This window comes from Macaca fascicularis, chromosome 10 (assembly GCF_037993035.2).
Source record: "Macaca fascicularis isolate 582-1 chromosome 10, T2T-MFA8v1.1".
Classification (NCBI taxonomy): domain Eukaryota; kingdom Metazoa; phylum Chordata; class Mammalia; order Primates; family Cercopithecidae; genus Macaca; species Macaca fascicularis.
In genome coordinates this window covers 103,052,522-103,070,355 of record NC_088384.1, presented here as the reverse complement: position 1 = coordinate 103,070,355, position 17,834 = coordinate 103,052,522, and the positions used below count along the sequence as shown (strand labels likewise).

The following is a 17,834-nucleotide window of genomic DNA, read 5'->3' as shown; positions in this document are numbered from 1 at the left end:
TGTAAGATGAGGGCAGTGATAGTGCCCATGTCATGGGGCTACTGGGGAGATTAAGAGGCATGTTTATGTGCAGACGTTAGGACAGTGCCTGGAGTCCTAAAGGAGTCTAGGAAATCTCATCATTTAGAGGAAGTGGCACCGGAGAAACCGGAGTCTGAATCCTAGCTCCGAACACTTATCAGCTCTGCGGTTTTGGGCAAGTCACTTGCCCTCTCTGAGCCTCACTTTCACCATCTCTGAAAGCAGGGCTGATGGGGCCCACCTCACGTGGTTGCTGTAAGGACCAGAGAAGAAAGAACATTATTCTGCATATTCTGCTCTGGGGAGGATAGGATGAGGCTCCTTTGGAGTCTTTGAACACTGTGAGCTTTTTCCTGCCGCAGGGCCTTTGCTCTTGCGTTCCTGCTGCCTGTACGGCCCGGCTCTGGCCCCTCCTGTGGCGGCCTCCTTTCCACCGGGAGGCGCCTGACCACCTGGGGAATGCCGATTGCCACTTCTGGGCTACGCCATTGCTCACGGTCCAGCATGCCACCCTGCTTTTGTCTGTCACAGGCTTCATCAAAATCTGAAATTATTTATCTATTTGTCAATCGATTACCATCCATCTTTCTCTACGAGGAGACTGTCTTTGTGGGCTGCTGTGCCCTCAGTGCCTAGAAGGGTGCCAGGCGTCAAGCTGGTGCTCAACATATGGAATGAATGAATGAATGAATGAATGAATGAATGAATGGGGGCCCCTCCTACAGACCTTAGGTCACTTATTGTGTGGCTGAGGGGGTGTCAAAATGGGATAGGGGGACTGGGTTCCCAGTTCAACCTCTGTGGCCTCAGAAGCCCTGAGGCAGTAAGTCCAGTTTCTATTTAAAGAGCTAGAAAGAAACTGGCTTGAAATGGACTCAAACGCACGTTGAAGTTCAGTACCTTTACACCCCTCCTAATTTCAGGGCTGGTGCCATTTTTTACTCACTACTTGGAGAGATGGGTCCCAGCAGTTTACTCCCTTCAGTGGGTCTCAGAAAGGCCCCAATTGGGGACACAGAGATGACAGCAGAAGCAGAGGAGGCAGGAAAGTGCCAGGGTTACAGGGACGGGCTTTGCAGTGAGGCTGGGGGTCGGGGTTCCACCAGGCCCCCAAGAGATCTGACGCAGTCCCTTTGCCATTACGCTTACAATAAAATCTAAACTCCTTGCCCTAGTGTTGGCCAAATCAGTCATTCCTTCTATGCCTCAGTTTCCTCTTCTGTGAAATGGGAATGATACAGTGCGGTCGCTTGAGAGCGTCATGAAGGTTGTATGAGAGAATCCACACAGCATCACCTGGCAGCTAGCATGTTTGGTCAAGGCTAGCTCATGGCATCACTGACAAACTTGAACACAGACCTTTCCAGAGAGCTATTCTCAGGGCTGGGCATGAATGCTTATCACCTGCTTTCCTTACACACATCTCTAAGATTATTGTTCTCCTTTCACAATTTTTTTTTTCCTGAAATGCTGCCCTTGACAATTATTTTTATTACTTCCTTAATAAAAATTAAAATAATCAAGATGAAGTGATAATACTTCCAAGTAGTTTCTTTTAAAAGAAAAGTACTATCAAAACTGGGTGCAGCAGTGCACACCTGTGGTCGCAGATACTCTGAAGTGGCAGAAACACTTGAGCCCAGTCTGGGCAACATAGCAAGACTCTGTCTCAAAAAAAAGTACAATCACTCATCAGCCCAGCACTTTGTCATTTTACTTTTTCAGACCCTTGATGGTAATTTTTAGCAACTTATATAAAGGGAAACAGCAGAATGGGGATCCCGAAAATTACAGCCACCAGCCCTCTGCTCCATGCATCACCTCCAGCATGCTCCCAAGAGGGAATCAGAACCGAGAAGGGCTCTTGGATGGTAAAGAGTGGAGGTGAGCATGGGAGAACCCAGCAAGCCAGTTCCTTATGGCATGTGGGTGGAGGATTACACAATGGAGTTCTTTCTTCCTTAAGGCCACCCTCTGGGGCTGCAGAGCCTTGATCCTCCTGCCTGGAATAACAGCTTCTTTACCTGACTGTCCAATATTTCCACCATCCAACATTTCTGAGTCTCTACAATAGACTTGCCTGTCCCATCACACTTAAAATACAAGCAAACTCCTTCCCACATCCCTCAAGGCCATGCGTGATTGTGCCTTGCTCTTCGTCCAAGATTCTTTCCTCCTACATGCCTTCTGACTTTGCTCCAGTCTCACGGGTCTCTGCTCTGTGCCTCAAATACATCCAGACATTTCCCTGCATGCAGCGTTTGCACAGGCTGTTCCCTCTACCTGGAAAGCTCTTCCCTAAGATGTCTACGTGGCTGCTTTGCCTCACCCTTCGGGTTTCTGTCCAATGTCATCTCTTCAAGAGCCTTCCCTGATGATTTGATCTAAAGTCACAAATCTCACGGTGACTTTCCTGACCTCCCAAGTGCTTATCACTCAATATGCAAAGACCAGGTTTTTTTTTTACATTCAACCCCTTCCCAAATCATCTGGCTCATTTGCCGACTTTATCATTAGTCTTTCCCCAATGCCAGGTAATGACCATGAAGGCAGATCTCGTATCTATTTTGTCCACTCCTTGAGATAGAGCCTGGCACATAGTAGGTGCTCAAAAAATCTGCTGAATGAATGAATGAATGGACACCCAACTTAGGTGGTCCTTAGAGACGGGCAGGAAGGGGCCACAGCGCCACACTGACCGTGCATCTGGTAGGTGTATGGGCTCTGTCCAGTGGGTGGGGTGCTGAAGCTGGAGCCATAGCTGAGGAATCCACTCTGGCCAGGGGAATGGTTCAAGCTGTCTTCTGTCTTGATGCCTTTGAAGGAAGAGGGGGAAAAACAAAAGGACCAAGGACACATGATTAGGATGCGTCCTTGTCACCCACAAAAGAGCTACTGGGTCAAGACAGCATGCAATTTTATCAGCTTCCTAATGAGGAGTTGCAAACTGGTGGTTTGTCAGCCAAAGTTAGCCTATAGACATATGTGACTTGGCCTGCATATTTTTAAGAAAAACTGAATTAGTTGATTTTGTTTAAAAGTAAGGATATTTCATACACAAGAAGCTGGAGATATGGCTTCTTTTTGAATGACAAGATGGTCTAGTAACACCATGTCTGCATCACATGTTTCCCAGGTGATCACAGATTTCATTCCATCTGCAGGACTTCGAGGCTGGTTTTAAGATGCTATTTTCTCATCGCAGTTGTGATTTCTTTTGGTACATCCTAGGATCCTATCAAAAGTGGAGAAGGGAAAGGCAGGCTACAAACGTCTCATATTTTGTAAACGCCACCAGCTTCATGCTACCTGCCAGCGTGGTAGGTATGCAAGCCTGCAGCCCACTACTCCCCTGGGCAGTGCCGTGTATGGCTTAAATGTCCATTAGGATTTTGGGCAAAGGTGTGAAATGAACCACCCTTCCTCTGCAAAGATGATGTCACTTAACTGTCAGACACACTCTCCAATCTCATGGGCGGGGGGGGGGGACCTGCTTATCCCAAGGCCACAGTTACAAAGCTGCCTTCTACTTCAGCAAAACGTGGCATGCTTACCTAAAGCATAGGTACTAATCCCATGAACAACTGGTTGAGAAAGGGACTGTGTTGAGGAGGTGAGGCTAACCATCATCAGCTCATTCACTTAATTTTTATCGAAACTGTAATGAATGCATTGTAGAAAATTCCAATAGTACAAAAGGCATAAAGTGTCTCTTCCTATCCCTGACCTCAAACCCCAGCTCTTCTGCCTATAGGCAACCATGATTACCAGCTTTATGGAACACAGTTCACTTCCAGACAAGTTCTGTGCATATACCAACTTATGCATATAATACACATATGTAATGTATATATCTATTCCATCTTTTAAAAAATAAACTGGAGTATTCTATAAATTCTGTTCTTCATTTTCTTTTTTTTCTTTTACTGCTTCATAATATGTGATAATGATCATTCTTCATGAGCTTATAAAATTCTTCCTTACTTTGTATTGATGGCTGTGTGACATTCTAATGTGTGGTTTCCCTACCATTTAACCAGTTTCCTATTCATTAACTTTTGGGTGGTTTTTAGATTTTATGACTCTAATTTAAGCTGCAGCAAACACACACATAACACACACACGCAGCAAATGTGTATACATACACACACACATATATGCAGAAAATATATTTAACATATAGATGTACCTATATGCATATACATATGTATTTGCTGCAGCTTATAGTCATCACACCACACACACACATTTTGTGCACATGTGCAAGTCTTTTAGGTAGGTAAATTCCCAGTAGTTGGAATCACCGAGTCCAGGGCAAGAGCGTCTTAAATTTTCTTGGATGTTGCTGAATGGTGCTCCCTACATTGTAGGTGACATTCTCTCCAAGCACTGAGTGAGCCCTGCTTCTCCACAACCACACCAACTGTGTTATCAAACATTGCTTATCTCTGTCTATCTTGTGGGTATAAAACAGTATCTCATTGCTGTTTAAAATTTCATTTCTTTCAAGAACACTTCTAGTTCTGCTGATGGTTTTCTTATTGAAATTACCTCCTTCTTATCCTGTCAACCCCACAAAATAAGAGAATGCTTAGTAAGGTAAAAACAGATAGATTATGAGTCAGGAAATCTGGGCTGGAGTCCTAGATGGTTTGCTTCATTGATTGGTGACCTCGAAAGTTTTTCCTGCAACCCCAGGTTGGAGGCCTCCTTTCTTGTGAAATGATGGGTTGTTAGGAAATTAAAGAGGAAAGAATGAACACACAAAGGCTCTGAATGAAGTAATTAAAGTACACATCTCTTTTATCCTCACATCAGTCTCACGAAACAGGCAATATAATACTTCTCTCATTTTAAAGATGTGGGAATTGAGATTGCCCATCCATTGGACTGGGGTCTTGCAATTGGCAGATAACTCTGAAGTCAAGGTTCCTTATCTTGATGCTTCTCAATAATAGGTGTGAGGGGTTTTAAGCCATTGATGGTGCCAGACTTTAGTAACAACAATGATGGCAGAAACAATCAATATTTATACAGCACCTTCTTTTTGCTCAGTCCACCAGGAGTGGTTAACGTTGCATTGGGTACAGTCGGCCTCACCATGCACCTAAAGTAAAATCTAAACTCTGCAGTGCAGTGACCCCCAAGGCCCTGTGTGGGCTCAGCCCACCCCTCCGACCTCACTGCCTTTCCTGGGCTCCTTCACTTACTTTGCTCAAGTCATATGCTCAGACACTGTTTGTTTCAGTGATGGGATGGAAAGCTGAAATCAGAAATATCACTGCTTGCTCAGCCAGTTCCCTGATGATGAAATCCAGGTTGATGCCAGTTTTTACTATTACAATCCAAGATGAAATGTACATACTTCCTCCAGCAATGTCACAGTGTTTGTCTTGGTTGGATACAAGACAGAAATTGCTGCGTCTAAGGATGCCTACATTGTCCATTTTAAATAGATAGAGACAAACTTCAACAATGTCTTTGGACTCAAAGCCTTTGCATATGTTGCTTCCTCTGCCTGGAACCCACACCTCCCTCTTCTCTATTAGGCAAATATTGTTTGCCTAGAAAGGCCTTCTATGACCTAAGTCAGCCCTGAGTAGCATGCAGTTCTCCTGCCTGGCACTCATCCCAGTTCACTGCTGAACCTCTGCTCTCTGTTTAGGCTGGAGGCTCCAGGAGGGCAGGGCTGGGTCCCTCTTGTACCCTGAAGTCTCCCCATATGTGGCTCCCTGTCTTGCACATAGTAGGTGCTCAGAAACTGGTGAACGAATGACTACGAAAGAAAAGAAAATAAAGTTTTTCACCTCTTCTTTTGTTTGCTGAAGCGGTTGGATCATAAAATTCTAATCCATGAGAAAAAGAAGAGAATATGAAAATGGCAAAGGCGCACGAGGGCCTTCATCCCGTAAGTCTGTTGTCCGGACTGCGGTCCATGCATCAGTCACAAATTCAGAACGAGAAAGTCAGACACTGAGAAGTAAACATGCAGACACTTTTGCAGCAACTTGGCATTGTTCTGACATCTAAGGCCATTTCTCCAGACTTGTATTTAGTATGTTTTTAAAACATTTTAATTTGGCCCAGTATGGTGGCTTATGCCTGTAATCCCAGCACTTTGGGAGGCCGAGGTGGGCGGATCACTTGAGGTCAGGAGTTCAAGACCAGGCTGGCTAACATGGCGAAACCCCATCTCTACTAAAAATACAAAAATTAACTGGATGTGGTGGTGCACACCTGTAATCCCAGCTACTCAGGAGTCTGAGGCACGAGAATTGCTTGAAACTAGAAGGTGGAGGTTGCAGTGAGCTGAGATCACGCCACTGCACCCCAGCCTGGGCTACAGAGTGAGGCTTCATCTCAAATAAATAAATACATATTTTAATTTGATTTTTCTAGCAATTCATTTTATTTTATGAAAATATTAGTCCATAGTGGAATGGCAATTAAAAAGCAAAAACCTGAAAACTGGTCTTTTAAACCAGATGGAGAAACACTGCTCTAAGAGATTGTGTTCAAAGGAAATCTGGTCACGGTTTGGCCCAGAGGCAGACTGATCTCATCAGACCTCCTGCTCCCCAGGCATCTCTGATGACTATCTTCATAGCAAAGAGAAAGAGGCCTCTGAAAAGGTGCTTGTGAACTATCTGCAAGTTCCACTGGCTTCCGCTCATGGAAGCACCAAAGTGAGTGTGTGGATTTCAGAGAGGGTGTCAAAACCAGACAGCCACTAAGCATTCATTCACTCATTCACAACTATTAGCTCAGCACCTGCAACAGGCCAGGAGATACAGATCTTGATGCTGGAGATACTGTAGTGGTTGGAGCTTACATGCTAGTGGGAGGAGAATGACAGTAGAAAAACAAGTAAAAACCCACAGTAGAGGAGAAGCATACGAAATACTTTTTGGCTAACACAAGAGACAACATGATTGGCTCCCAGACTCCCCGGCACACTCAGCGGCACACACTTTTCCCTTCCATCTTATGAACCTCACACTAACACAATTCTCCAAACATGATTAAATCTTTTGGACTCCATTTAGAGTCTTACTGTGCTAAAAAGAAGAATGAAGCAGGGAAGTAGGTAGCAAAGTTGGTCAAGGGGAGTTGGGATTTGAAATTTCAAACAGAGTGATCCAGAAAGGTCCCATGGAGGATGAGGAAGAGATTCCACGGAGGAAGAGACATTTGAACAAAGACCTGAAGGATGCAAAGGAGCAAGATTCGTGGATACCCGAAGGAATACCTGTCCAGGCAGAGGGAAGGCATGTGCGAAGGTCCTGAGGCAGAAGCGTACTTGGTATGTTGGATGAATTAACAGCAAGGAAGCCAGTGAGGCTGGAGTGGCGAGAGGGTGAGCGATGAGGTCAGAAAGATCATCAACATGGGGATGGGGCAAAGATACTGCAGTGGAAAACCTTTGGCTTTGATCCTGAGAGGGGCCCCGGAGGGATCTGAGCAGAGGAGAGACAGGAGATGGTTCGTGTTTAAAATATCAACAGCCCCCTGAGCAGGTGCTCAGTGATGTGAATTCTGGATCAGCCCATGGCACTTGGCACAGTCCAGAGTCCTCGTTTCCTGTCCTGGCTCTGGGATATCACTGAGGCAGGTGCCCTCTGCTTTCCAAGCCTCAGTTTCCTCATGACTACAATGAGGGTTTTGGACCAAATGAGCGCTTCCCTATCTTCAACGTTGTGCACCATTTGCTTGGTTTTCCCGTATCCCAGCACCATCCATATAATGATTCATTTCATGTTATTTTGAAACATCAGGCCAGGCATGGTGGCTCATGCCTGTAATTCCAGCACTTTGAGAGGCCGAGGCAGACAGATCATTTGAAGCCAGGAGTTCAAGACCAGCCTGGGAAACATGGTGAAACTAAAAATACAAAAAATACAAAAAATTAGCTGGGTGTGGTGGCACACATATGTAATCCCAGCTATTCAGGAGGCTGAGGCAGGAGAATTGCTTGAACGTGGGAGGCAGAGGTTGCAGTGTGCTGAGATCATGCCACTGCACTCCAGCCTGGGTGACAGGGACAGACTGCGTCTCAAAAAAAAAAAAAAAAAAATCGACTCAATTTTAAAACTATTTGCTTGCCTTAAGCAATAATGACTAAGGAATCACAGGTTCCATATACACACACACACACACACACACATATAAACACACACATATAGATATAAAATAAATATTAAAATAAATATATAACTACATTTTTTTTGGAGACAGGATTTCACTCTGTCACCCAGGCTGGAGTGCAGTGGCACGCTCACGGCTCACTGCAGCCTCGACCTCCCAGGCTCAAGTGATCCTCCCATCTCAGCCTCTCTAGTAGCTGGGACCACGTGTGTGGCACCACGCCTGGTAGTTCTGGAGACTCAGCACCCAGAGGCTTTGAAGCTTCCATCTTCAGCCTGCTGGAATCGGAGCCCACCATGCCTGAAGAAACCCAGGAGGAAGGACCACATGAGAGGGAGGCCCCAGCGTGCCATCGAGGCAGCCCCAGCCCACCTGCTGGATGAGCACAGCAGCGTGAGAGGGACTGCGGGAGACCAGCAACAGGCCCACCTGGCCAGCCCACAGAAATAATTTGTCAGTGTTGTTTTAAGCCACTAAGTTCTGGAGTGGCTTTGTACACAGCCAGAGACAACAAAAATTCTTTACCATTATCCAGGATAGTGAAGAATGGTTATAACCCACGACCCAGAAATTCCTCTCGTAGGTTTCCACCCCTGGGAAACGCACAAAGATGCTGATCGCAGCATCCTATGTAATGAGAAACAAAGCCCTAAAAGACTATCTAAAGAATGAGTAAATAAATTATGGTGCTGTCAAGTAGTGGAATATTATACAGTAGTGAAAATGAATGAACTACAGCTACTTGTATGAATATGGATACATTTTACAGACATAATGTTGGGTGGAAAAAGCAAGTTGCAAAAGAATCTGTACTAAAAGACACAATATAGGTAAATTTTAAAAAATGCTTAAAATACTCTACATTAAAGGTCAGCAAACTCCAGCCCATAGGCCAAATGTGATCTGCTGTTCATTTTTATAAATAAAGTTTTTTGAGACATAGACAGCCATTCGTTTATGCTTTGTCTATGGCTGCTTTCATGATACAATGGCAGAGTTGAGTGGTTGAGATAGAGACTGTGTAGTCTGCTGAGACAAAAATATTTACTATGTGGCTCTTTATAGAAAAAGTTTGCTGATCTCTTCTACATAAAGAAGTGCGGGGGAATGATAAACATGAAATTTGGAGGCACAGGAATCTTTGAGAGGAAAGGAAGGCCACCTCCCTTTATTTTTTGAATTGAACGGTCAGTTCATAGGTGTCGTAGTGTTACTCTACTATGTATGTCTTTAATATTGCATAATAAATTGAGAAAAAAATACTCAATACTCTGTCCTTGTCTCTAGTTTGCTCAATTGTGTTATTTCCTGCAGCTATTTAAACAAAGTAAATAGCACTATTTGCCAAGGAGCAATGAAAAAAGTTTCCTGACAAGATTCAACAAGGTTTGTCCAGACGATGAGCAAACACGGCTTGCTCAGGCACAGGCAGATATAAAGGGAAACGGCTTTTCATCCACCTGTTATTGTTCAGTGACATGGACATTCTGTGTGCGTGTGTGTGTGTGTGTGTGTGTGTGTGTGTGTGTGTGTGTGGGGCAGCCTCGCTTCTACTGGGACAGATGACATTTGTTGAGCATTTCTCTTGGGGTGGGCCCTGGTGAGGAAGCCCTTCATCTAGATCAGGGTCATGGACCAAATCTGGTCCACTGCCCGTTTGTGTAAATAAAGTTTTATTGGAACGCAGATACACACATTAGTTTACATATGGTCTGGCTACTTTCATGCCACAATGGCAGAGCTGAGTAGTTGTGATAAAGATCATATGGATCACAAAGTAGAAAATATTTACGACCCGCACCTTTACAGAAGAAGTTAGCCAATCCCTGGTGTAGATGATCTCATTTAACCCCCCCAGCAATCATGAGAGGGGTAGACTTAGTATTACTCCCATTGTATGAACGTGAAAACTGAGGTTTAAGGAGGGGAGGCTGCTCCCTCAGAGTCTTGCAGCCTGCAACAGGCAAGGGCGGGATGTGAATCCGGGCAGCAGAGTTCCAGGGCATGTGCTCTTATCATCTACACTGTATTATCCAGGAACAGATGCTCCAAAAGTAACTGAGACAGTAAAATAACTTTGCACCAAATTGATTTCCTTCTGATGCCATGTTTTGTCTGGGAACAGGGCTAGTTTTCTCTTTTATGTGAAAAAGAATATGGCTTCATTTTTCTTGGCTCTCAGCCAAGCAGGGTAACTTATGTGTGATTGTATTCTAAGCCTTCTAGCACAGGAGGGGAAGAAAGTTAGAAAAGATGCCCACACCTGTTGGCCAAGGTCTGTCATAGGTAATCCCCCAGGATTTACAGAATGCACAGCCAGGCGTCGGAACCCCACGGGTGAGGGCTCGGGGTCCAGAGCCAGGCTACCCGGGCTTAATTCTACCTCTGCCACCAACCAGCTGGGTGACCTTGGGTAAATTATTTAACCTCTCTGAGTCTCTGTTTCTTTATCGCTCAAGGGAGGATAATGAGGTGACCTTCCTCGTAGGGTTGAGGTGGGGATTAAAGGAATTAGTGGAAATAAACCAATGTGAGTGACAGGAAGTCAACGATGGTGACGATTACTAAGCCTGGTCTGATGCCTCGACAGGACCTATCAATTCCGCCTCTAGAGTTGCTCTTGATTCTGTCTACATGTGTCTGTCCACTGCCATGGCCTCGCCCCAGGCCTCTAACACTTCCTGCTCCAGGCTTCATCTGTCTCCCAACCGGCCTTCCTGCTTCTCTTCCTGATTACATCTGAGCCAGACACACCACAGCAGCCAGTGTGATCTTTAAAACCTAGGCTTGGCACAGTGGCTCATGCCTGTCATTGCAGCACTTTGGGAAGCAGAGATAGGAGGATTGCTTGAGGCCAGAAGTTCAAGACCAGCCTGGGCAAAAAAGTGAGACCCTGTCTCTACAAAAAAATAAAAAAAATTAGCCAGGGGAGGTAGTGAGTGCCTATAGTCCCAGCTACTCATGAGGGTGAGGGAGGAGGATTGCTTGAGCCTGGGAGGTAGAGGGTGCAGTGAGCTATGATTGCACCATGGCACTCCAGCCTGGAAGACAAAGCCAGACCCTGTCTCTAAAAATAATAAAAATAAGAATAAAATTTTAAAAAACCCCACGTAAGTTGTATCCTATTACCCACTGCTGACAAACCCTCTAGTGGCTTCCAGTCTCACTTGGAACAGAACCCCAAGTCTTTCCTGGGCCTCAGAGGCCCCGCCCACCTCACTCACCTCATCTCCCATCGTGCTCCAGCCATTGGTCTTCTCAGAACTGCCAAGTTCCTCCCCATTCCCAGGGGCTGCCCCTCTGCCTGGACGCTCTCCTGTCTATGCCTGCACATGGCCCTCTCTCAGTTCTCAGCTGAATTCGTTCCTTATTTAAAGGCCTTTCCCGGCCCTAGAACCTAAAACAAGTCTCTGCTTCCTTTATGCCGTGCATGATAATTTGAAATTACACATACAGATTTAAAAATCTGGGGCCAGGTACAGCGTAGTTTCCTCCTGCCTCCTTTTCCTTTGTGAACCACCCCTTCCCCACCTTCAGATCAGTTGTTTTGGGTGAGGCTGACCTGACCCCTGGTTCTGTGGGTGGACATGTGGCCAAATATGGCCACCCACAGCACCTATCTTCTTGGATGGATGTGGGAGTACAGCAGAGAAATTCCTGGGACTCTGCGGGAAGTCCTAGACAGTGGGGGCTCTCTTTTTGGGGGGGCACTGCAGCCCGAAACTGCCAGGGCTGTCTTTGCCACCACAGTGGGAGAGACTGCCTGAGCCTGAGGTCCACAGATAGGGAAGCAGAGGCTGAGTCCTGATATCATTCCTTGAGGACCTGGACCCAGGCCTGCCCGAAGCCAGTGCCCTAGGTTTTTCCAGCTACATAGGCAATAAACTCCTGTTTCCTCCAGCTGATTAGCTTGGGTTTCTGTCACTTGCTACTAAAAGGGCTTTGGTTAAGATATCAGCTAGGAGGGGAGGGAACAGCATGACTCAAGGCCAGAGGCAAGGGCAGGTGGGCATGGACGGTGAGCCAGGTCCGCAAGTCTTCAGTTCTTAGCTGTAAGATGTGAACAGTCAAGGGTGGGAGGTCTGTTGTTTCTGCCCCGTCCCCCACCACATCCATTTCTCCTTCTTCCAATATGACCACTCTGTTTTCCTTTAAGAAAACCACCCCTCCTGCATAGACAATCCACAGGCTTCAGCTTCCTCATCTCCATCACCCTGTTCTCCTTGCCTTGCTATAAGCATCGTCACGTGGCCCAATTTGGGCCAATGAGGGCCAATATGGGATTCTGTTGGAACTTCTGGGAAAGATGAGCTCTCCTTCCACTAGGCATTTGGAGCTAAAAGGATGCAAACCTTGAGTGGACAGGCACCATCTTTGCTGTCATGCAGGGAGAACTTGCTGGGAGCATCTGAGGATGGAAAGAGACTTACTCCTCGTGATGACACTTTAGCACCTAGATCCAGCCATACCTGATGAGGGTTGTATCCACAGATCTCTCAGTATGCAAATCATTCAGTTCTGATTTTCCCTAAACCAGCTTAGGTTCGACTTCCAATTCTTGCCATCAAAAAGGGTCTTCATATTATAGTCTATAGAATTTGAACCATATTTAAAGTGTTACTCTTTTCCCTTTATCTCTAATCCAGAATCAGGTTGGTTGTGTTTATCAATCCACATTTAGCTGAGACAATAGTGCAGAACAAAGACCATGATTTGGGGACAGGAGGAGGAGAGTAAGGACTTGTTTGCTACTCACTGTAGGAAGGGATTCCATAGGCTTGTGCTGGAGGTGGGTAAGCTGTATAGGGGGTAGCCTGCTGGATCCCCGCACTGTACTGCGTCTGGCCGTAGGCTGCCATGGCTGTGGAAGGCTGGCTGGGGAGGACACGTGGGCAAGATCTGTGTGGAAAGAGAGAAGATTAAATCTCCAAGCCCAGTCTGGCACCCCTTCTTCCTTATCTTGATATCAATACCCCCATTTTTCTTTGGGGTTCTGCTCTTTCCAGAGCAGAGACAACGTACATGTTCACCAAATTCCATTTCATTTTCCTCTTCCAGGGAAGCAGGAAGATTACATTTTTTGTCTCCTGTACAGTCAGATTCAGCTGTGTGACTGGGTTCAGCCCCATAGAATGTAAATAGATATGCTGTAAGCCACTCGCAGGCCTGGCCAATGAACACATCCCCTGCAACCCTCCTGTCCTTTCTCCTCTTTTGACAGTAACTGTGGAGGGCACAGGTTAAGATGGCAGAGCCATAATATGGAAACACTCTGGATCCCTGAGTCAGCTTGTGGAGGAGAGAGAGCTGCCCTGGAGGGTTTCACCCCATCCACATTGGACTTCATGTAAGAAACAAACCTTTGTTGTGTGAAGCCACTGAGATGTCGAGGTTTACTGATTACTGTAGCATAGCCTATCCTACCCCGATTGTCCTAATTTAGATACCTTCTCAATTGACTGCAGCTTTAACAGGGCTGTCAATCAAAATGTCTTGCTCTTAGCTAAGGGGTGGGGACATGATGCAAGATCCTCCAATCAGACTCTGTCTTAGGAATTTAAATCCTCCATATTGCTTGAATGCTGAATCTGTCCTATTCTTAATCTCTCTCAAGGCCTGATTATTTCATTTATGTTTTGAGCTACTCCAGATATTCCCCCAAAAGTTCTTTTAGACTTATATCAGCCAGAGTTGATTTCTGTTGCTTGCAACCAAAGACCACAAATGGGTTCTCTACTCCACGGAGAACAACAGGTTCTATAATGGGCTAGGATGTACAGGGTTCCCTACTTAAGATATTTGTACTGTGGGTGCTGCCAAGCACTGTGTTTTTTACTAAGGGTTGGGAATTATGTCACATGCAACTGGTATGTACATTATATCTCACGGATGCTCTTATGAAATCCCTGGGGTGGAGGCTCTTATCTCTCCTGGTTTAGAGATGAGGAAACCAAAGCTCAGAGAGCTGAAAACACAGCTACAAAGTGGTAAATATAGAGCTTAAACGAAGGAGTCTGACTGCAGAGCCCATGCTTGGAACCATGAATCTGCTATTTCTCATAGGACTGGGATTCATCCAGCCCTGCAGATAGCAATAAATAAAGTCCAGGTGAGTTGTTCAAACACAAAGGGAGCAAAATGGTGGCCTAGGGGCCACATCCAGTCCACAGATCCGTGGATATAACTTCTTTGGCCACTGAAGTTATTTTTTTTTCCTAATTTGAAATTGTTGCTAATATTTGAAAACCAGGTTACACGCACACATACACACACACAGGCACACACACGCAGGCATGCACACACACACGCTCGCTTTGTCTCCCTTCTCTTGAAAACCAGGTGCTTCAGCATACCTGGGTCTGCACTCCTGTGTGGTGCTATCAATAAGCTGGATTTGAGCAGCAGCCACTTCTTGAGACCGAATCACACCCTGTCTGCAACAATCCCTACAAGGGCCACTTCCCTTAGCGGTAAAGGTAGTCAATTCTCATGCCTACGTGCCAGGCACTGTCCTAGTTACTTCATGTGAATTGGCTCATTTAAACTCCACCACAACTGTGACAAGTCTTGGAGGTAATTTCTGTTTCTATCCCCATTTTACAGGTAAGAAGACAGAGGCAGAAAGGTGAATAACACGTCACAAGCACACGGCTGATACAGAATTTGAACCCTGGCTCCAGAGGCCACACCCTTAACCCCTCCGCTCTGCCATCCTCCCCCAGACACCACAACTATCGTGCGTCTAACTATCATAACCGGGTTAAGCGTACAGGTAAATGTTGATGAGATTCCCCAATCTGTGTCTGATTCCATTTTGGTTATGTGACATCACTTTCGTTAAAGCCTGTTTGCTTCCAGAGTTCCTCCTCCACCTGAGGCCTCATAGCAGGTGAATGCAAAAGTTTATGGAATTATAAACAGATGTCCCTTATCCCCGTCTTTCTTTTTGACTACTACCATGATAAAGGGTTATTTGGGGGAACCTGTTGCAAAATGCATAAGAAACTCATTTGAGCTGGAGATGTCAGCCCCAGTCCTGGAAGGCGTCTCATTCATCAATATTTCGGCTCTCTGGGGCACTGAGCAGCATGCAACCTGCAGAGCAGACAGCCTTATTTGAAAATGTTCCCAATTCACACCCTTCCTTAGAAGAGAAATAGAAGCTGGAGACCCAAGCCGATCAACTCCTGCTTGCCATCAAAACCCATTCAAGTGGCTCAGATTAAACAGGGGCTCAAGTTAAAACCCAGAGGAAGGATGGTGGAGCTTTCTAACTCTGAGGCCTTAAAAAAGTTAGGTAGATTTAACAGTCCTCGGTTGCTACTAATACTCCCCAAAACATCTTCTGGAGGGAAAGGAAGGCAAAGAAAATGCCTTCCTTATCAACAGCTGCTCCAATGTTGGAGAAGAAGGATGATTTCCAGATGCTGAGGAGCTCACCACCTGGCCTGAGGGGTACCCAGGGCATGGCATGCAGCAGCGGGCTCAGGATGGCTGCTCCCAAGGGCAGCACCCAAAGGGCTCTGGGCAAGGCCATCCCAGCACTGAGCTCCCACTGCCCCAGTGTGTGCCTGTGGTGGAGCATTTACGGCACCAGGTTGAGATCTCTGATTTCCTGGGTTATCTCTCCCACTAGACTAGCTCTCCAGGGACAGAGACTGCATCTCATCCATCTCCGAGTTGCCAGGGCTCATGTGGGGTTAGGTACTGAGGAGTGATATGTGAGTGGTAGAGGAGGAAGAAAGCATGCATGCACGCGTATGTTCATTCAGCACCATTTACAACAGCTAAGACGTGGAATCATCCCAAATGCCCATCAATGACAGACTGGATAAAGAAAATGTGGTACATGTACACCATATGCAGCCATTTAAAAGGACATATGCAGCCATTTAAGAGGAACAAGATCATGTCCTTTGCAGGGATACAGATGAAGCTGGAAACCCTTATCCTCAGCAAACTAACACAGGAACAGAAAACCAAACACTGCATGTTCTCACTTATAAGTGGGAGCTGAACAATGAAAACACATGGACACAGGGAGGGGTACAAACACACACTGTGGCCTGTTGGGGGAGGGCAGGGGACAGGGAGAGCATCACGAAGAATAGCTAATGCATGCGAGTTTAATACCTAGGTGATAGGTTGACAGGTGCAGCAAATCACCATGGCACATGTTTACCTATGTAACAAACCTGCATGTTCTGCATGTGTATACTGGAACTTAAAATAAAATAAAGAAATGATGAAAGCAGGAAGGGGAAAAAGGAGAGAGAGGTGGAGAGAAAAGGATGAGGGACAAAAGGGGAATGAAGAGAGGAAGGGAAAGAGAAAAAGGGAGAGAGAAATAAGGATAGAAAGAAGGGAGCCTGTAATCCCAGCTACTTGTGAGGCCGAGGCAGAATTGCTTGAACCCGGTAGGCAGAGGTTGCAGTGAGCCTAGATTGTGCCACTGCACTCCAGCCTGGATGACAGAGCAAGACTCTGTGTTGGGGTTAGGGGGAAGGAAAGAAGGGAGGTTGAAAAGAAGGGAAAGGAAAGGAATGAGGAAAGGAGAGAGAAAGACGGGGCGGGGGGAAAGGAAGGAAGAAATTGAGAAATTTCCTCTGCATGGGAAAGGAGAGGAAGGGGAGAAAGAAAAGAATTTTTAAAAAAGAATGAAGAGAAGAAAGAAGAAAATAATAGCTAAGACTCTGAGGACACTCTGCTCCAGGCCCCATTCTAAGTGTGTTTTACCTGCTTTTGCTGTTTCGTGGGGGCAGGCAGCACGACTGTCCCCCTCTCCCAGATGGGACGGCTGAGGCCCAGGGAGGTGGAGTGACTTGCTCAAGCTCACTCAGCTAGGAAGTGCTGCGGCTGGGATTCCTATTCAGGGAATCTGGCTCCAGGGCCCTTTCTCTCAACCTCTACCTTCCAAGAGAGAAGAAAAGGAGGGTGTGTGAGCAGGAGACAAGTGAATGGCACTCACCTGGAGAAGAGCTGGGACACTCTCAGGGGGGCTGATCTGGTGATGCCTGGAGGAGAAAAAGAAAAATTGGAAGGGTTTTAGTGACTAGGGTGATGTTCTGCAGAGGTGGTGAGTTCAGACACCACTTAAGCAGGAGCAGACTTGGAGGGGTGCTGCCCGCAGCTTTCTCCACCACAGATGCTTATCTGAGGTGCCACATCTCAGCACTCTTCTTCTTGAGGAGTTCAGAACCCTTTCTAGGTGCGCTTTGTCTCTGGGCAGTTAAGGAAAAATGACATATAAAGAATCCATAGCATCTTGAAACGCCAGAGTAGGGTCCATTTCTCCATCTATGTACAGATGGAGAAACTGAGACAGAAGGAACGTGCTTGGGCCAGGTCACATGACTAGGCAGCAGCACAGCTGGGAAGTGGAACAAGCCGGTGCCATTTCCACTCCTGGATGGAAAACCGCTCCCTTCCCTCCTCAAAAGCAACCCCCAAGAACCCCAGCATGGCAGACATCGGTTGGCTTTGCTCATCCAACATCCATTTCCCTTCTTCTAATGACATCGCTTTGATGTTCCTCCCCTGCCTCCTCACTTCCAGTCCATGGGGTGCAGGTGCAGCTGGCCCCAACACTTTAGGGGAAGGAACCTCTTGGATCATCTCCTGAGCTCCACCTAGGGTGGTGGAGCTGAGAGATGGATGAGACCTGGGCT

The 17,834-nt window shown here is 46.3% G+C and overlaps 1 protein-coding gene across 3 annotated transcripts in view; it reads right to left on the bottom strand.

The window, feature by feature from the left end:
- EYA2 (EYA transcriptional coactivator and phosphatase 2) overlaps nucleotides 1–17,834 on the bottom strand; it is a 299,242-nt gene that overhangs the window by 173,637 nt on the left and 107,771 nt on the right. For 2 of the 3 annotated variants that reach the window (XM_005569260.4, XM_074005470.1), the window contains exons 3-5: nucleotides 17,135–17,180; nucleotides 12,923–13,065; nucleotides 2,721–2,837 (exon numbers count right to left, since the gene is read on the bottom strand). In XM_005569260.4, coding sequence (XP_005569317.1) covers nucleotides 2,721–2,837; nucleotides 12,923–13,065; nucleotides 17,135–17,180 — 306 coding nt within the window. The remainder of the gene's footprint in view (nucleotides 1–2,720; nucleotides 2,838–12,922; nucleotides 13,066–17,134; nucleotides 17,181–17,834) is intronic. The other variant, XM_065523240.2, reaches the window with a different exon arrangement.